The sequence below is a fragment of the Bufo gargarizans genome, chromosome 3 (assembly GCF_014858855.1).
Source record: "Bufo gargarizans isolate SCDJY-AF-19 chromosome 3, ASM1485885v1, whole genome shotgun sequence".
Classification (NCBI taxonomy): domain Eukaryota; kingdom Metazoa; phylum Chordata; class Amphibia; order Anura; family Bufonidae; genus Bufo; species Bufo gargarizans.
This window is the reverse complement of record NC_058082.1, coordinates 519,144,904-519,164,460: the sequence shown is the minus strand read 5'-3', so window position 1 is coordinate 519,164,460 and position 19,557 is coordinate 519,144,904. Positions and strand designations below refer to the sequence as shown.

At 59.7% G+C, this 19,557-nt stretch overlaps 1 protein-coding gene across 1 annotated transcript in view; it reads right to left on the bottom strand.

Moving 5' to 3' along the window:
• Positions 1–19,557, bottom strand: part of POLA1 (DNA polymerase alpha 1, catalytic subunit) — a 370,264-nt gene that overhangs the window by 288,323 nt on the left and 62,384 nt on the right. The window contains 2 exon segments of the mRNA XM_044284006.1: positions 4,679–4,817; positions 6,462–6,536. Coding sequence (XP_044139941.1) covers positions 4,679–4,817; positions 6,462–6,536 — 214 coding nt within the window.

The window sequence follows — 19,557 nt, the reverse complement described above, 5'->3', positions numbered from 1 at the left end:
CCAGTAATACAGAAACTGTCTGAGCTACAGACCGCACCACAGGGCCCAGCGCTTGGGGTACTACAAACACACGCCTAAAATATGGGTAAAGTGGCTGCATGTTGCCAACTAAGGAGAGTGGAAACATAGCCACAGCATCTGGGAATGAGACAGCATTCGGAGGGTACAGGTACACAACCTGTAAAGTAGAAATATGGCTGTGTTAGAGGAACTACATTTAAGATCGAAGCAATGTGGCCGCATGGTGCACCCTAGACCCAGAGAGGTGCAAGAGCAACCGCGTTAAGAATGGAACCCAGTAGGGCCGCACGGTACCACAAAGAACAAGACAGGTGCACACCACAATCAGGTAGGTGCAATGGCAACAGAAACAGGGCCGCATAGTACACCCTAGAAGCCAGACAGGTTGAACGGCTGCAGCATCGGAGACGGTTCAGGGACTCTACCCATGAAGGGAGTAAGATGGCCGTTTGGTGCACACTATGATGAGGTAGGTGCAATGGCCACGGCAATTGGAGGAGGCCTCAATATCTCGTCCTGTAAGGAAAGAAAATGCCCCATGGAACACCATAAAGCCGGACAGGAGGAACGGCTACCGCATCCGGAGATGGCTCAGGTACTCCACCTGTTAAGGGATCAAGGCGGCAGGGAACAGACAGGTAACTGAACCGGACAGGGGCAATTCTAAGGCAATTGAAAGTGGCCTCTACATTCCGCCCGTAGGGAGAAATGTTGCCGCATGGAACACAACAGAGCCCGCCAGGGGTATCGGCTACAGCACCGGAGATGGCGTAGGTACTCTACCTGTGAAGGGAGCAAATTGGCTGGGAACAGACAGGCGCAATTGCAGCGGCAATTAAAGGCAGCCTGTATCTCTCGCCAGGAAGGGAGAAATAGTGCCGCATGGAACACCATAGCGCCAGCCAGGGGAATCGGCTACAGCATCAGGAGATGGTGTAGGTACTCCACCTATGACAGGAGCAAAGTGGCTGGGAACAGACAGGTGCAATTGCAACGGCAATTGAAGCGGCCTGTATATCTCACCCGGAAGGGGGAAATAGTGCTGTATGGAACACCATAGAGCCAGCCAGGAGTAATGGCTTCTATAGGTACACTACCTAAGCAAAGGGGCAAGGCGGCTGTACAATTGCTCTAAACTCACCAACCTACAGGAGGCGATAGCCGAGCTAACCGCTTGCCCAGAACAGGAACTCCCTGTAATGAGGTAGAGTGGCGAACACCAACCCCAGGATGGGGACCCCACGGAAACACTCTCAAATGTGTAGAGGATAACCCCTGGTATAGGGGAACCAGGAAGGCTTGTCAGGGACAGCCTATGGCAGTGGTGCAGGAACCCCCCTGTTAAGGAGAAGGCGTACGTATCAGACACCGGGTAGGTGACTCAGTATGCTAAACACGGGGACGGCTGCCTTACCTGTGCGGTTGAATACCTGTGCGGTCAGGGGAGCACCATCCGAAAATCCACTAGAGGTGATACCAACCCTGTGTAGGTAGGAGAGGTTCCTCTGTGCACGTAGTCTTGACCTCCCAGAGGGCTTCTACATGGAGGAAGACCGCCTGATGCTCTGTTCCGAGGGAATCGGTGCAGAGGTGTCCCCAGAGGCAACGGATGGGGTGACAGGAAGGATTCATCACCAGCCTCAGGCCTGTCCTGGGGGGGATCCGAGGATGCCGAGGAGGGGTGGGACCCCGTTGAGACCACCCGAGGGTGTACTGTGAGCTACCCCTCGCCGAACCCGGGTGCAGGTACCCCTAACTGAGCATGCCCCATCTGCAGGGAGGACCCTGGAGGGCAGAGGTGGCCGCAATTTGGGTTGGTAGCGTGCCAGCGACACTGCTAGGGAGAGTCGGCCAAGGTTCCCATGGCATTGACACGGAGGGACCCATTCATGGGGAACCTACACAAAAAGATTGTTCAGGGAAAACAATGGGATCTGGGAAGAGGTACTGCACACCAGCAGGGACAGGCTGACCACATGGCAGCCATTGTAGACAGCGGACGCACGTGAAAACACGTGGCGACCGAGGAGCTGTTGGGAGAAGAGATGCTCAAAAAGCAGCCAGCAGAGGCTGTCTATCCTGACCCGGACGCAGTGTTCCCCCAAAGAGGTGCAGCAGCAGCAGCTTGTTCCCTAAAAAGAGGTGGTCAGTAGGGCTGCAGGGGACATGAAGCAATCGAGGGGTTAACCACCCCCTCCAACAGAAAAAACACGTTAGCCCAGGAAAGGGAGAGGAGATAGCTCCTCCCGAGGGCCGGGCGGGGCTCAGAAAAGCCCGGGAAGCAAGGGGGAGGGGCCGGGAAGATTGCGGCCTAGCAGGCCCAAAAGCCGGGGCCTCGATTTATGAGGCGGCCGGGAATGGAGCAAGGGGGGCGGGGTGAACCGCGGCCGACAGAGGGCCCACCGGACCATAAAAATAGGTGAGTAGGGTAGGGGGGGAGAAGCGACACCTGGGGATAGGCAGATCAGGGCAAACGGAGCACCTGGGAGCCGGGGACAGGCCATAGAAGATGAGGCCTAGTCCCGGCAGAAGCCGGGGACTAAAGTAGCGGGGAAGCCAGGGAGAGACTGTGTGGCCAGGGAGGAGAGAAAAGACCAACCGAGGGGGAAAAGAAGGGAGGAAAAACCATGAATATAAACCCCCCCCAGGAGGGGGGGGGGGGTTGGCTAGGAGGGAAGAAGAGGCTCCCCAGGACCCCCAGCTAAGGTGGATCCCATCCCCCTGGCCACAGAAGGGAACCTTACCCTGGGGCAGGGACAGGGGAGTATACTCACCATCCGATATACTCACCATCCGATGTCTTCGGGCGCAGCACGGTCACCCCTTCGGCAGACTCAACACGGGAACCGTGGGAATGCCGGCAAGCCACTGCGGATGCAGTCCGTGGGGACTGGGTGACCGGCGATGGTACCGAAGTACGCGCCCGCAGGGGGGGCAACTAAAGTGGAACACGATGGAGCCCCAGCCTGCAACAGGTATAACGGTGGAAAAAACCGACCTGCGGAAGAGAGAAAAAAAGAAAAAGAATAAAAATAAACAGCAGAACCTGCAAAAAAGCAGGACAGGTCTGCCTCCTACGGACACTAGACTAAAACTGAATAGCCTCGTGCCTGTGGAGAGGGTATAGCCCACCTGGGAGGAGCCAACACTTTTTGTGTCTAGTGCCTCCTAGTGGTAGTTGGACATATACCCATGGTGCTGTGTCCCCCAATGCCATGCACGAGAAATAACCACTAACAGAATGTGCATCACATATATGTTCTGTAAGTGGCTTTTACTGACCATTGGTAGTAGATGCGCTGGAAATCCACTTTTCAGCCTAGCATTGCATGTCAAATATGGATATCAAACGCAAAATCGGCAAAAATAGGATACACAGAACAACAAAGGACCATTCATGGATATTGTCGCGGATGAAACATCAATGACATCACACACATGTGAATAAGGCCTAAGGGGAGTATATTGGAGGGCACATATAAATAAAGTGCCTCATTTACAAGAATGACTACACATTACAGCATGCTGTGCTATTTGGGGGGATATTATAAATAAAAAATAAAAAAAGCCATAAATTACAGCTATTGTTTCAACACCCCAGGGTGACTGAATAGAATGAAAAATCTAGTAATTGTGTTCAGCAGATTCTTGAGTAATCCCCAACCAAAGACACAAATGCAGGTGTGTGTGCAAGTGACAACTTTACAAGTTATCTAGGGTCAAGGAGAGTCAAAACTTTACATTGTCAAGCATTCCTCGAGAGCGTATTTCCTAAGGGTACTTTCACACTAGCGTTATTCTTTTCTGGCATGGAGTTCCGTTCTAGGGGCTCAATACCGGAAAAGAACTGATCAGTTATATCCTAATGCATTCTGAATAGAGAGCAATCCATTCAGTATGCATCAGGATGTCTTCAGTTCAGTCTTTTTGCCTTTTCAGGGCGGAGATAATACCGCAGCATGCTACAGTTTTATCTCCGTCCAAAATTCTGCAACACTTGCCGAAATGCCGGATCCAGCATTTTTTCTTATTGACATGCATTAAATGCCGGATCCGGCCCAGAGTGTTCAGGCAAAATAGATCAGGCATGCGCATGCTCAGACTGCAAAAAAATGAGTAAATGCAAGAAAAAAGTAAATGCCGGATCCGTTTTTCCGGATGACACCAGAGAGACGGATCCGGCATTTCAAAGTATTTATTATACGGATCAGAATCCTAATCCGTCTGACAAATGCCATCAGTTTGCATGCGTTTTGATGGATCCTCTGCCGCAAGTGTGAAAGTACCCTAAATTAAAAGACGTGAAATAATTTCACACAATATGCTGCATACACTTGCATAAGAAATTTAGAAATGGGAAAAAAAAAAAAAAAAGGGGGGGGGGGGGTTGAAAATAGATGATTACATGTTGAAAACATACAAATAAGGAAAGATAAAGCCAAAATGGACACCCCACCACACAATTCTGAATAAAGCTTTACAAAATTAAATAAAAATAAGCTTGTAATCGAAAAAGCCCTTTTAATCCTTTTCTTTGGCACTCCGAACCCTTGCAAATGCAATAAGTAGGCGAAATACCTGCAGAGATCGCAAGGTCAAGCAAATATATATATATAAAAACATATGAGAGATTTGCAGAAAGAAGCAGTATATTTACGTGGGTTCTTTATCTCCAGCCAGCTGGGCCCCTTTATCTTCCGGCTAAGTAAGAAAAGCTCCAAGCTTGACGCATTTGTTCCAAAGACATGTGAAAATGTTTCTCCCTTTAGGTCTTGAGGAAGTTGGGGCAAGTCTGCCTGCAAACCAAACATATCATAAAATAAATTCACTCAAAGGAAACAATTAGTGTAGAAACGGTATGTCCAACAATCACCGCCAATTTCTATTTTTCCTCCCAGCGAGAAACACACTCACCCCCTACCTGAAGCAGTTACTTTCAAGTTGTATAAAATTAGGTGTGGTAATTTGTGTCTGCATATACTTCATACAGAATAATAATTGCTAATCTCCTTAAAAATAAGATTAGCACGAAAGTTAAAATGGAAAAATATTAGGAAACCTGTCAGTAACTTGCGAGTGGATAATAAAAGATAACCTAAAATAGTGTAACCATACAAATCCAGGCACGTGACCCATCAACCTATTATGCTCTCCATTAGGCCTCATACAGGCGGCAGTGTATGCATTTCTGTCTGGAAAAACAAAATAGGGACAGCATCCATGTGCATTCCATAGTTTTCTCACTCCCTTGAATACAAAGCACTGTTCTCATCTGTAAGTCTGGACAAGAATGGACACCTGCTGGTCGTGTGCATGAGCCTTTAAAGGGGTCGGTTCAGAATTGTATTACTGATGGCCATCAACACCGGATCGGCAGGGATCTGACACACCACACATCAGCCATTTAAGGGTAGCTCCAGACAGCCATATCCACTGTGTACTGGATGAAGATGGTTAATGCAGTTCTGGCCCCAGTGAAGAGAACGGGTAGCGCTGTAGAAGCTAGTTCTGTCCACTGCACGTGGGATTAGCAGCTGTGTAGTTCTGGCACTAGAGCTACTCAAACAGCTGACAGGCAAAGGTGCAGGGTGACAAACCACCACCAAAGAGCTACTCATGACCTATGATGAGGAATGGAAGTTTAAATATTTGCTCTTGCAGCTATATTTACTCTGATAAACTCAACATTAAAAGTTTTAAAACCGAGAACGTTAGCAGTTTAGCCCCTCAGGAGCTGTGAAGAAGTTAAATAGCATCTGTCAGCAGATTTGTATCTATGAAACTGGCTGATCTCCTGCACGTGAGCTTGGCAACTGAAGGCATCTGTACTGGTACCATGTTCAAATGTGACTGCATTGCTGGAAAAAAATGTTTTAAACCCTTCGCGACCACCAATAATCCTTTTTACAGCATTCACTAAAGGGTCTTAGGCTGGGCCGCCGCCCTTTCACAGCGGCACGGTCTAAGCGCTGAACGGATCACCTGTCCAGTGTAGAGCGGGAGCCGCGCACATGCTTTAACAGCCAGGACCAGCAGGAGTGCCAATTTGGGCTGGTTAAACCCCCTTACAATATACAACCTGTAATTACCCAACCGTGATCAGTCTCCTGCCTACAACTATCAGCAATTCTGTAGGGTCAAAACTGCTGACAGACTCCACACTAGTCGTTCTCTATTTGTCATTCTAACGCATCAAAGGGGAGGGACAAATATTACATGTATCTGCTCAGCACTGTAGGTTTGGCTTCAAACAAATTTACCAATATTGCCACATGTTGGGAACAAAAAGAGGCCCAGGGTCCTCATTTTTGAAGTTTGAGTTTAAAGCAATGCACGTAATAAGAATCCATGGATATATTTCCCCTTACAGATAGATGAATACTATTAACAATGTGGTCATGTGCGGCTGAATCTAAAGGTTTTATAATGTAGATACTTACAGCATATCGAACCTCAAGATACTCTGAGCTGGTGGGGACATCTGGAATCTCAAAAGCATAATTCTTTTCAACTTTCTAAATGGCAGAAAAAAGAAAAACCATCAAGGACAAAATATCAAATCATGACAAATTAACGACACAGGAATATTAACCAAAGCCACTGAAGTATAAAAGGCTAAAAGGAATAACAAAAAAGTTACACAACACACATTAATAAGTAGGTAAAGAGGTTGTGTCACTTCAGCAGATTGCATTGTAGAGAAAGAATTTACTAATGTATTGTTATTACCCATATTGTTTCCTTTGCTAGCTAGATTAATTTTTCCACAACATTATACACAGCTTGTTTCCATGGTTATGACCACCCTGTGATCCAGCAACGGTGGCCGTCCTTACCCATTAGAAAAGTGCTTGACTGTGCGCACACTCACGGTCCTGACCACCAGAGAGGCCGGCGCTTTTTCCTATATTGTGCAAGCATGACCACCAATGCTGGATTCAGGGTGGTCGTAACCAAGGAAACGAGAAGTGTATAATGAGATGGAAAAGTTAATCAAGCCTGCAAAGCAGACAATAGGGCAATCACAATCCATTAGTAAGTGGCTTGTTATTAACTTTCTCCTGCATCGCTAAGCTAAAAGCAAACATGCAGGACTAGCTTAGAGAAGCAGGCACAGGCAGGAGCAACTGAAGTCTTCTGTGCAGTGAGGGCTGGGGCCCAGCCCTTCTCTGCTCCTCAGCCCTACAGTGCCAGGCCCCACCCCTCAGTGCACTGAAGCCCCTGGTTGCACATTGAATAAGGCCTCTTTCACACGAGCAACACGGAGTGCGTCAGGATCTTTTCAGAGAATAAGTGATGATTTTGCACAGTTTTGCCTTCCATTGTGTTCAGTTTGCATGTTTTTTCTGTCCAGATTGCATGCGTTTTTCACTTGCGTAAAGAAAAACTAAAGAATATTCTACTTCTAGCAGTCAAAGAAAACGAGATTTTTGTATAACTTACCAGTAAAATCTCTTTCTCGCTCTTTCCTTGGGGGACACAGAAGACCTTGGGTATAGCTCATCTCCATAGGAGGCGTGACACTAAGTGAAAACTGTTAAGCCCCTCCTCCACAGCTATACCCTCAGCCTGGAGAGAGAGACTGCCAGTTGCGTGTCCAAGTAGTGAGAAAAGGAGATTTTTGTGAAACTCTCCTGTAAAATCTTTTTCTCGTCTTTTCCATTGGGGGACACAGACCATGGGTATAGCTTAGAGGTATTAGTAGGAGGGACACTATGCAAATGAAAGAGCTCCTCCTCCTCGGGCTATACCCCCAGACTCCACCAGGAGGAACTCAGGCGTTGCACAAGCAGTAGGAGAAGGAGCAAGAAAAAATCATGGAAACCATCGGACCAAGCCATAAGGTCCAACCAGAAACAGAAAAACTGAACTAAAGACCCCTCCTGCAACAGGAATAATGGGTGGGAGCTGTGTCCCCCAATGGAAAAGACAAGAAAAAGATTTTACAGGTGAGTTTCACAAAAATCTCCTTTTCTCGTGCTTTTTTCCATTGGGGGACACAGACCATGGGACGTCCAAAAGCAGTCCATGGGGTGGGAAAAAATATCAGCACCGCCAGGAGGAACGCCCCAACGGTCAAACAGGAACCACAGCCTGCAAAACCCTGCGGCCAAAGCCGCATCAGCCGAAGCCAGTGAATGCAACTGACAAAAATTTGCAAAGGTATGCAAGGACGACCAGGTGGCCGCCGTACACAGCTGAGACGCAGAGGCACGACTGCGTCTTGAGAAGGGGACTGGACGGAGCACAACTTAATCCTGGTGGAAAACCAGAAAGGCTCCTGACAGGAAAGAGCGGCCAGCTTCGACACCAGTCTGACTTAAAAGCTCGTGATGGGATGTGAACTCACAGCCACTGCATAATAGCCCAGAACTTTAATCACTACGCTATGTAGCTGTATCATTAGCTATGGTCACAAGGAAGTCCAGATGAGAACAGTCAGAGAGACCCTCCTCAAAGGCTCGAAGGGGGCCGACTGCAGAGCGCGCAGAACCAAATTGAGATCCCAAGGAGACAAAGGGGGAACATACGGGGAACCGAATGCGCCACCCCCGAAGAAAGGTCACCACCGGACCCTTAAGAGCAAGGGACCTCTGACGGCCCGCGCCGAAACCTGACCTTACAGGGAACTAAGCGACAGTCCCTGCACAAGCCCAGACTGAAGAAAAGACAGTACCATCAAGATGGAAAACCGAAGGGGAGGGAACCCCGAACCCTCAAAGGATAGGAAGGCCATCCAGGTACGATAGTAAATCCGGGAGGAAGAAGACTTCCCCGGACTGATCATGGTCCTAACCACTGAATCCGAGAACCCCATCTTCATCAGGATGGCGGTTTCAACAGTCACGCCGGTAAACGAAGAGACCGCAAATTCCGGTGGAAGAACGGGCCCTGCGACAGTAGGTCCTGTCCGTCGGGAAGAGGCCATGGGGCGTCCGCCAGCAACCGAGCCACGTCCGAAAAACCAAGCGCGGCGAGGCCACTCTGGGGTGATGAGAACGGTCGGAGTCCCTTCCGCCTCGAACTGGCGTAGACCCTTTGGTAGGAGAGGAAAACAGAGGAGGCTGAAGTCCTGCCACGGAGACACCTGCGCATCCATCCGTACGCCTCCGGATCTCGGGCGCGAGCCAGGACCACTGGGATCTTGTTGTTGAACCCGGACGCCATTAAGTCCACATCCGGACGGTCCCATCTGTGGCAGATTTCTTCGAACCCTTCTGGATGCAGAGACCACTCGCTTGGATCCACCGTGTTGTGGCTTAGAAAGTCCGCTGTCCAGTTGTCCACTCCTGGAATGCAAACTGCTGACAACACCGGAACGTGCGTCTCCGCCCACGTCAGAATTCTCTTCACCTCCTGCATCACCATCCGGCTGCGGGTCCCGCCCTGATGGTCGATATAGGCCACGGCCGCGGCATTGCCCGTTTGAACCCGCACTGGGAGGCCCGCAAGGAGAGAGGTCCAATAGGAGAGAGAGAGCGGAAAAAAATCGCCCTCAGTTCCAGAAAGTTGATTGGAAGGCGAGACTCTGCCGCCGACCAAATTCCTTGAACCGTGCGAGACTGGAAAACGCCCCCCCAACCCAGGATGCTGGCATCGGTGGCGGCGATCGTCCAGGAGAATGCGAGAAAGGAACTCCCCGACCTCAGGTTCATCGGGAACAGCCACCAAGGGAGAGCTGCCCGAACCCGCTGAAAGGTAAAGGATCTCCTGTTGCGCCAGGCGAGTGTGAAACTGGGCATATGGAAGGCCTCGAAAGAGGCTACCATAAGACCCAGGACCTGCAAGTATTCCCGAATGGAGAGGCACGGGGAGCGCAGCAGATGCGACACTGCCCCCTGGACCTGGGAGGACTTGAAGGCTGGTAGAATACTTTGGCAGCCGAGGTGTCCAAAATCACCCTCCGGAAGGAGAGCCTCTGGGACGGGAAGAGGCAGGAGTTTGGGAAAGTTACCAGCCAGCCGAACCGTTCCAGGGTCTGAACAGTGATCCGGACGCTGTCCGTGGTCTGCGGTAGAGAGGGGGGCCTCTATCCGGATATCGTCCCGATAGGGCAGCAAAGGAATGCCCCTGGTACGAAGAAGCGCCATGAGCGGTCCAGGACCGTGTCAAGGACCCGCGGGGTGGTCGCCAACCCGAAGGAAGGGCGACAAACTGACAGTGTCGACCCATAATGGCGAAGCGCAGGAATCGATGGTGGGATTCCGCAATCGGGACATGTGATAGGCCTAGGAGCAGCAGGGCGGGCTGACTGGGCCCTCTAGTGCCGGGAAGGCTGGTGCAAAAGAAGGCCTCTTTGCGGGCGACCTGAGACCCCCGGCGGAGGAAGCAGGCGACGGCCCACCAGATGAGAAACGGCAAAAGGCATGCAGAGATGAACTCGTCCAGCTGATCCCCATAAGGTCTGGAAACCCCAAAGGGGAGATTAGCAAGGGAACGCTTGGTGGAGGCGTCAGCGTCCCACACCTGCAATCAGATCTCTTCGCGCTGAGTGACAGAGATGGCCAACCTGCGGGCAAAGAGGGAAACAATGTCCCTAGAAGCTTCGCAAAGAATCTTAGAAGCCTGAGACATCTGGAGAACCAACTCCAGTGTGTTAGTAGCCGCATCTCGTACCGCCAGTTCCTGGTGGTGGTGTTGTAACCACACCGAGAGAGCACTGGCTACCCCTGCTGAGTGAAAGGTAGGTCACAGGGACGCGCTGCCAGCGAAAAAAGGACCTGGAAGAGAGTCTATGCGTCTGTCTACAGCATCCTGGAAAGAGGAACTGACTAAGACAGGAAGGGCCACATAATTGGCTAATCCGGCCACCGGAGGATCCACCTTAGGGGGAGGAGACACCTCTCCTCGCCGTCAGCAGGGAAAGGAAAGTATATTCATGCGCTGGGTGGTCGAGAACCTTATTAAGACTACCCCAGGCCCTGGACATGACCGCGGAAAAATCCCTCATGGACCGGGAACATGGTAGTCTCCGACTGCCTGGACGGAAAAAGGGGGAACTCCTGACCAGTGGAAGGAGGAGAATCCCCTTGGAGAATAAAGGTGTCTCGGACAGTCACCACTAAGTCAGCCACCCTGGTGGAGAGCTTAGGCGAGGGGTCCCGCTCCATGACCTAATCAGAGCCGGAAATTCTCCTTCAGACTTGCGCTCCCTAAGGGAGGGGAGAGTCGCCCGAATGCGCCTCTAGACGAGGGGGGGGGGGGGGGGGGAGCCAGAGCCATCCGAGGAGGGATGCTGCTGCTCACGCTCCCTGTTAGTAGTCGGGCGTCTTCTGTGGAAAACCACTTAGAGAGGTGGTTGGCGTCACAGGATTTGAAAATGCCCTATAGTCCAAAAAGGACCTGGCTCGTCCGAGCCGGATAATTCTCCTTCGGATTACTCTCCCTAGGGAGGGGGAAGAGCAGTCCGCAAGCGCCACCGGCGAGGTGAGGGGGGTGGAGAGACGGAGACATCAGAGGTGGGATGCTGCCGCTCACGCTGCCGCACGCTGAGAGATGGAGTCGTTAGCGCCACAGGATTAAAGGACATGGTTGCCTTGGCGACTAAGACCAATTTAGCGGCCGCGCTGGACATGGCAGATGCCCAAGCGGGGACCGCAGGCCCCCAGGGACGTGGAGGAGGGGGGTAAGGCAGGGATGTAGGTAATACTTATCTGCTCCTGCAGAACTTCTCCCTCGACTCCAGGACCAGCAGGGATGCACCTCATCAGGCTTCTGACTCCTTGTCCAGGAGTGCAGTGTTCTGGTGGAGGGTGGCAGCAGGAGACCCAGTAGCTGGTGGGATACCGGAGCTGCAGGTCGAGCCCGGATCCACTTGTCTTCTTTGGGGGGCAATGGAGGCAGCCAGGCAGCGTCCAAGGACGGCAGCGGGCATTCCACGGGGGACCAGGAAGGCGCCATGCCGACCTGTGTCCCCATCTAGAATAATGTAAACAATTTTTGAAGGCTGAAAGGGGCTTTGAACTCAGAAAGCCTGGACATGGGGCAGCAGCAGCAGTACCACTGAGCTACCAGCTTGCCTGGCACAAAACGGAGTAGAGTGATGAGGAGCTGCACGGCCATGAGCAAACAGAGTCTCCGGTGTAAGGAGAGTCAGAGCGGCATGCCGAGGCACCAGACCAGCACCGTATCTGGTGAGAGTGCAGATTCCATCTATGGAAGGCGGACATGCACAAGACCGGCAACGAATCCAGTGAGTGCAGCATTCCGCCTATGGAAGGGGGTTGTGCACATGGCCTGCAGCGAATCCAGTGAGTGCAGCGTTCTTGTGCACATGGCCAGCACCGTATTCGGTGAGATTGCAGTATTCCACCTAAGCAGGGGGTCATGCACCAGGCAAGCCCGCAGCCCGAGAGAGTGCAGTATCCCAAGAAGGGAAACATGCACCAGCCGGGGAGTGCGACACCATGCCGCTTATGGAAGGAGCATGCATACAGCAGCACTACTGAGATAAGGCTGCAGCGTCTCATGCACATGGCCGCGCACCAGAAATCCGTTAGTTATCCATTTTATTTAATTCTAAATAAAACAGCCTCTCTGAGGCAGAAAGAGGGGCCACCATACAGGTGCCCAGCATCTTAGAGAAGTAGGGAAAAAAACGGGGGGGGGGCGCATTCATACAGGCCCATCGGGAGCCGCCGGTACCCGAAGGGTTAACAGACATCCGACCTGGGGAGGGGGGAGGAGGCGGCGCCGATCCCCTGGGGGCGGGGAACCTCCAGGCGGGAAGAATTTGCGCCTGGAGAAGTTCCCGCCCCCTCCAACAGAGGCCGGAAGTTTGTGGCCTAGTAGGCCGTGAAGCCGGGGCCTAAATTTTTTGCGGCACCCGGCTGACCGGGGCCGCACAGGAAACCGGAGTGGACTGCCTGTGCATACCGGCCGCGGAAGCCACCCCGCGGACCGGAGAGTCAGGGAGCCCGGGTGGAGCGCCGGAATGCGGCCCAGTAGGCCCGAAGCCTGGGCCAAAATTTGCGGCGCCCGGCCGACCGAATTCGTCGACGGCCGGCCGGAAACGGTGGAGCATCGTGCTCAAGCCAAACGCCGGCCGCGGGAGTCTACCCCGCAGGCCAGAACAGTCGGGGGCCGAAGGAGCAGGCCGGGAAGGAGCGCCGGAGGTGCGGCCCAGCAGGCCGGGAAGGAGCGCCAGAGGTGCGGCCCAGCAGGCCGGGAAGGAGCGCCAGAGGTGCGGCCCAGCAGGCCGGGAAGGAGCGCCAGAGGTGCGGCCCAGCAGGCCGGGAAGGAGCGCCAGAGGTGCGGCCCAGCAGGCCGGGAAGGAGCGCCAGAGGTGCGGCCCAGCAGGCCGGGAAGGAGCGCCAGAGGTGCGGCCCAGCAGGCCGGGAAGGAGCGCCAGAGGTGCGGCCCAGCAGGCCGGGAAGGAGCGCCAGAGGTGCGGCCCAGCAGGCCGGGGAAGGAGCGCCAGAGGTGCGGCCCAGCAGGCCGGGAAGGAGCGCCAGAGGTGCGGCCCAGCAGGCTCGGGGAAGGAGCGCCAGAGGTGCGGCCCAGCAGGCCGGGAAGGCGCGCCAGAGGTGCGGCCCAGCAGGCCGGGAAGGAGCGCCAGAGGTGCGGCCCAGCAGGCCGGGAAGGAGCGCCAGAGGTGCGGCCCAGCAGGCCGGGAAGGAGCGCCAGAGGTGCGGCCCAGCAGGGCCGGGAAGGAGCGCCAGAGGTGCGGCCCAGCAGGCCGGGAAGGAGCGCCAGAGGTGCGGCCCAGCAGGCCGGGAAGGAGCGCCAGAGGTGCGGCCCAGCAGGCCGGGAAGGACGCCAGAGGTGCGGCCCAGCAGGGCCGGGAAGGAGCGCCAGAGGTGCGCCCAGCAGGCCGGGAAGGAGCGCCAGAGGTGCGGCCCAGCAGGCCGGGAAGGAGCGCCAGAGGTGCGGCCCAGCAGGCCGGGAAGGAGCGCCAGAGGTGCGGCCCAGCAGGCCGGGAAGGAGCGCCAGAGGTGCGGCCCAGCAGGCCGGGAAGGAGCGCCAGAGGTGCGGCCCAGCAGGCCGGGAAGGAGCGCCAGAGGTGCGGCCCAGCAGGCCGGGAAGGAGCGCCAGAGGTGCGGCCCAGCAGGCCGGGAAGGAGCGCCAGAGGTGCGGCCCAGCAGGCCGGGAAGGAGCGCCAGAGGTGCGGCCCAGCAGGCCGGGAAGGAGCGCCAGAGGTGCGGCCCAGCAGGCCGGGAAGGAGCGCCAGAGGTGCGGCCCAGCAGGCCGGGAAGGAGCGCCAGAGGTGCGGCCCAGCAGGCCGGGAAGGAGCGCCAGAGGTGCGGCCCAGCAGGCCGGGAAGGAGCGCCAGAGGTGCGGCCCAGCAGGCCGGGAAGGAGCGCCAGAGGTGCGGCCCAGCAGGCCGGGAAGGAGCGCCAGAGGTGCGGCCAGCAGGCCGGGAAGGAGCGCCAGAGGTGCGGCCCAGCAGGCCGGGAAGGAGCGCCAGAGGTGCGGCCCAGCAGGCCGGGAAGGAGCGCCAGAGGTGCGGCCCAGCAGGCCGGGAAGGAGCGCCAGAGGTGCGGCCCAGCAGGCCGGGAAGGAGCGCCAGAGGTGCGGCCCAGCAGGCCGGGAAGGAGCGCCAGAGGTGCGGCCCAGCAGGCCGGGAAGGAGCGCCAGAGGTGCGGCCCAGCAGGCCGGGAAGGAGCGCCAGAGGTGCGGCCCAGCAGGCCGGGAAGGAGCGCCAGAGGTGCGGCCCAGCAGGCCGGGAAGGAGCGCCAGAGGTGCGGCCCAGCAGGCCGGGAAGGAGCGCCAGAGGTGCGGCCCAGCAGGCCGGGAAGGAGCGCCAGAGGTGCGGCCCAGCAGGCCGGGAAGGAGCGCCAGAGGTGCGGCCCAGCAGGCCGGAAGGAGCGCCAGAGGTGCGGCCCAGGGAAGGAGCGCCAGAGGTGCGGCCCAGCAGGCCGGGAAGGAGCGCCAGAGGTGCGGCCCAGCAGGCCGGGAAGGAGCGCCAGAGGTGCGGCCCAGCAGGCCGGGAAGGAGCGCCAGAGGTGCGGCCCAGCAGGCCGGGAAGGAGCGCCAGAGGTGCGGCCCAGCAGGCCGGGAAGGAGCGCCAGAGGTGCGGCCCAGCAGGCCGGGAAGGAGCGCCAGAGGTGCGGCCCAGCAGGCCGGGAAGGAGCGCCAGAGGTGCGGCCCAGCAGGCCGGGAAGGAGCGCCAGAGGTGCGGCCCAGCAGGCCGGGAAGGAGCGCCAGAGGTGCGGCCCAGCAGGCCGGGAAGGAGCGCCAGAGGTGCGGCCCAGCAGGCCGGGAAGGAGCGCCAGAGGTGCGGCCCAGCAGGCCGGGAAGGAGCGCCAGAGGTGCGGCCCAGCAGGCCGGGAAGGAGCGCCAGAGGTGCGGCCCAGGCCGGAAGGAGGCGCAGAGGTGCGGCAGGGGAAGGAGCGCCAGAGGTGCGGCCCAGCAGGCCGGGAAGGAGCGCCAGAGGTGCGGCCCAGCAGGCCGGGAAGGAGCGCCAGAGGTGCGGCCCAGCAGGCCGGGAAGGAGCGCCAGAGGTGCGGCCCAGCAGGCCGGGAAGGAGCGCCAGAGGTGCGGCCCAGCAGGCCGGGAAGGAGCGCCAGAGGTGCGGCCCAGCAGGCCGGGAAGGAGCGCCAGAGGTGCGGCCCAGCAGGCCGGGAAGGAGCGCCAGAGGTGCGGCCCAGCAGGCCGGGAAGGAGCGCCAGAGGTGCGGCCCAGCAGGCCGGGAAGGAGCGCCAGAGGTGCGGCCCAGCAGGCCGGGAAGGAGCGCCAGAGGTGCGGCCCAGCAGGCCGGGAAGGAGCGCCAGAGGTGCGGCCCAGCAGGCCGGGAAGGAGCGCCAGAGGTGCGGCCCAGCAGGCCGGGAAGGAGCGCCAGAGGTGCGGCCCAGCAGGCCGGGAAGGAGCGCCAGAGGTGCGGCCCAGCAGGCCGGGAAGGAGCGCCAGAGGTGCGGCCCAGCAGGCCGGGAAGGAGCGCCAGAGGTGCGGCCCAGCAGGCCGGGAAGGAGCGCCAGAGGTGCGGCCCAGCAGGCCGGGAAGGAGCGCCAGAGGTGCGGCCCAGCAGGCCGGGAAGGAGCGCCAGAGGTGCGGCCCAGCAGGCCGGGAAGGAGCGCCAGAGGTGCGGCCCAGCAGGCCGGGAAGGAGCGCCAGAGGTGCGGCCCAGCAGGCCGGGAAGGAGCGCCAGAGGTGCGGCCCAGCAGGCCGGGAAGGAGCGCCAGAGGTGCGGCCCAGCAGGCCGGGAAGGAGCGCCAGAGGTGCGGCCCAGCAGGCCGGGAAGGAGCGCCAGAGGTGCGGCCCAGCAGGCCGGGAAGGAGCGCCAGAGGTGCGGCCAGCAGGCCGGGAAGGAGCGCCAGAGGTGCGGCCCAGCAGGCCGGGAAGGAGCGCCAGAGGTGCGGCCCAGCAGGCCGGGAAGGAGCGCCAGAGGTGCGGCCCAGCAGGCCGGGAAGGAGCGCCAGAGGTGCGGCCCAGCAGGCCGGGAAGGAGCGCCAGAGGTGCGGCCCAGCAGGCCGGGAAGGAGCGCCAGAGGTGCGGCCCAGCAGGCCGGGAAGGAGCGCCAGAGGTGCGGCCCAGCAGGCCGGGAAGGAGCGCCAGAGGTGCGGCCCAGCAGGCCGGGAAGGAGCGCCAGAGGTGCGGCCCAGCAGGCCGGGAAGGAGCGCCAGAGGTGCGGCCCAGCAGGCCGGGAAGGAGCGCCAGAGGTGCGGCCCAGCAGGCCGGGAAGGAGCGCCAGAGGTGCGGCCCAGCAGGCCGGGAAGGAGCGCCAGAGGTGCGGCCCAGCAGGCCGGGAAGGAGCGCCAGAGGTGCGGCCCGCAGGCGGGAAGGAGCGCCAGAGGTGCGGCCCAGCAGGCCGGGAAGGAGCGCCAGAGGTGCGGCCCAGCAGGCCGGGAAGGAGCGCCAGAGGTGCGGCCCAGCAGGCCGGGAAGGAGCGCCAGAGGTGCGGCCCAGCAGGCCGGGAAGGAGCGCCAGAGGTGCGGCCCAGCAGGCCGGGAAGGAGCGCCAGAGGTGCGGCCCAGCAGGCCGGGAAGGAGCGCCAGAGGTGCGGCCCAGCAGGCCGGAAGGAGCGCCAGAGGTGCGGCCCAGCAGGCCGGGAAGGAGCGCCAGAGGTGCGGCCCAGCAGGCCGGGAAGGAGCGCCAGAGGTGCGGCCCAGCAGGCCGGGAAGGAGCGCCAGAGGTGCGGCCCAGCAGGCCGGGAAGGAGCGCCAGAGGTGCGGCCCAGCAGGCCGGGAAGGAGCGCCAGAGGTGCGGCCCAGCAGGCCGGGAAGGAGCGCCAGGAGGTGCGGCCCAGCAGGCCGGGAAGGAGCGCCGGAGGTGCGGCCCAGCAGGCCGGGAAGGAGCGCCGGAGGTGCGGCCCAGCAGGCCGGGAAGGAGCGCCGGAGGTGCGGCCCAGCAGGCCGGGAAGGAGCGCCGGAGGTGCGGCCCAGCAGGCCGGGAAGGAGCGCCAGAGGTGCGGCCCAGCAGGCCGGGAAGGAGCGCCAGAGGTGCGGCCCAGCAGGCCGGGAAGGAGCGCCAGAGGTGCGGCCCAGCAGGCCGGGAAGGAGCGCCAGAGGTGCGGCCCAGCAGGCCGGGAAGGAGCGCCAGAGGTGCGGCCCAGCAGGCCGGGAAGGAGCGCCAGAGGTGCGGCCCAGCAGGCCGGGAAGGAGCGCCAGAGGTGCGGCCCAGCAGGCCGGGAAGGAGCGCCAGAGGTGCGGCCCAGCAGGCCGGGAAGGAGCGCCAGAGGTGCGGCCCAGCAGGCCGGGAAGGAGCGCCAGAGGTGCGGCCCAGCAGGCCGGGAAGGAGCGCCAGAGGTGCGGCCCAGCAGGCCGGGAAGGAGCGCCAGAGGTGCGGCCCAGCAGGCCGGGAAGGAGCGCCAGAGGTGCGGCCCAGCAGGCCGGGAAGGAGCGCCAGAGGTGCGGCCCAGCAGGCCGGGAAGGAGCGCCAGAGGTGCGGCCCAGCAGGCCGGGAAGGAGCGCCAGAGGTGCGGCCCAGCAGGCCGGGAAGGAGCGCCAGAGGTGCGGCCCAGCAGGCCGGGAAGGAGCGCCAGAGGTGCGGCCCAGCAGGCCGGGAAGGAGCGCCAGAGGTGCGGCCCAGCAGGCCGGGAAGGAGCGCCAGAGGTGCGGCCCAGCAGGCCGGGAAGGAGCGCCAGAGGTGCGGCCCAGCAGGCCGGGAAGGAGCGCCAGAGGTGCGGCCCAGCAGGCCGGGAAGGAGCGCCAGAGGTGCGGCCCAGCAGGCCGGGAAGGAGCGCCAGAGGTGCGGCCCAGCAGGCCGGGAAGGAGCGCCAGAGGTGCGGCCCAGCAGGCCGGGAAGGAGCGCCAGAGGTGCGGCCCAGCAGGCCGGGAAGGAGCGCCGGAGGTGCGGCCCAGCAGGCCGGGAAGGAGCGCCGGAGGTGCGGCCCAGCAGGCCGGGAAGGAGCGCCGGAGGTGCGGCCCAGCAGGCCGGGAAGGAGCGCCGGAGGTGCGGCCCAGCAGGCCGGGAAGGAGCGCCGGAGGTGCGGCCCAGCAGGCCGGGAAGGAGCGCCGGAGGTGCGGCCCAGCAGGCCGGGAAGGAGCGCCGGAGGTGCGGCCCAGCAGGCCGGGAAGGAGCGCCAGAGGTGCGGCCCAGCAGGCCGGGAAGGAGCGCCAGAGGTGCGGCCCAGCAGGCCGGGAAGGAGCGCCAGAGGTGCGGCCCAGCAGGCCGGGAAGGAGCGCCAGAGGTGCGGCCCAGCAGGCCGGGAAGGAGCGCCAGAGGTGCGGCCCAGCAGGCCGGGAAGGAGCGCCAGAGGTGCGGCCCAGCAGGCCGGGAAGGAGCGCCAGAGGTGCGGCCCAGCAGGCCGGGAAGGAGCGCCAGAGGTGCGGCCCAGCAGGCCGGGAAGGAGCGCCAGAGGTGCGGCCCAGCAGGCCGGGAAGGAGCGCCGGAGGTGCGGCCCAGCAGGCCGGGAAGGAGCGCCGGAGGTGCGGCCCAGCAGGCCGGGAAGGAGCGCCGGAGGTGCGGCCCAGCAGGCCGGGAAGGAGCGCCGGAGGTGCGGCCCAGCAGGCCGGGAAGGAGCGCCGGAGGTGCGGCCCAGCAGGCCGGGAAGGAGCGCCGGAGGTGCGGCCCAGCAGGCCGGGAAGGAGCGCCGGAGGTGCGGCCCAGCAGGAAGCCTGCAAAATTTACCGCACCGCCGTCAGGAACGGGCCCCCGGCCCAGAGCAGCGCATCGGTAAGGGGATGGGGGGACCCTGAGACCGGGTGCCTGTGCGGATGAGAGTACAGCGTTCCCAGGAGGGACGCTGATAGGTGAAGGGAGGCGATGTGGCTGCCTATTTGCAGCATTCTGCAGCTAGCCCGGGGGCTGCAATGTCCCATGAAGGCCAGGAAGGGAGGAGAGGGAGCAGGGAGTAGAATGTCGCCCTGCAGCACCCCAGGGGCCAGCCTAGGTTCAGTAGTGACAGAAGGGTCCAGAGGCCCAGTATGGGGGCCAGGCACGCAGGAGACCATTGGGTGGGGGGTGGGGGACGTAGGGCTGGAGAAGCCACTCTCTTACCACAGCCGTCTTCACCCTCGGTCCATTCCAGCAGGGTCGCCCCTTCAGCTACTGGCACCGTAGTGGCAGGACGCTGGAAGAGGGACTTGGCGTGTGGGCGACCCTTGCGCTGGCGGGATGTAGGGGAGCTGGGCTGCCCTGATCCACCTTGCCTTCTGT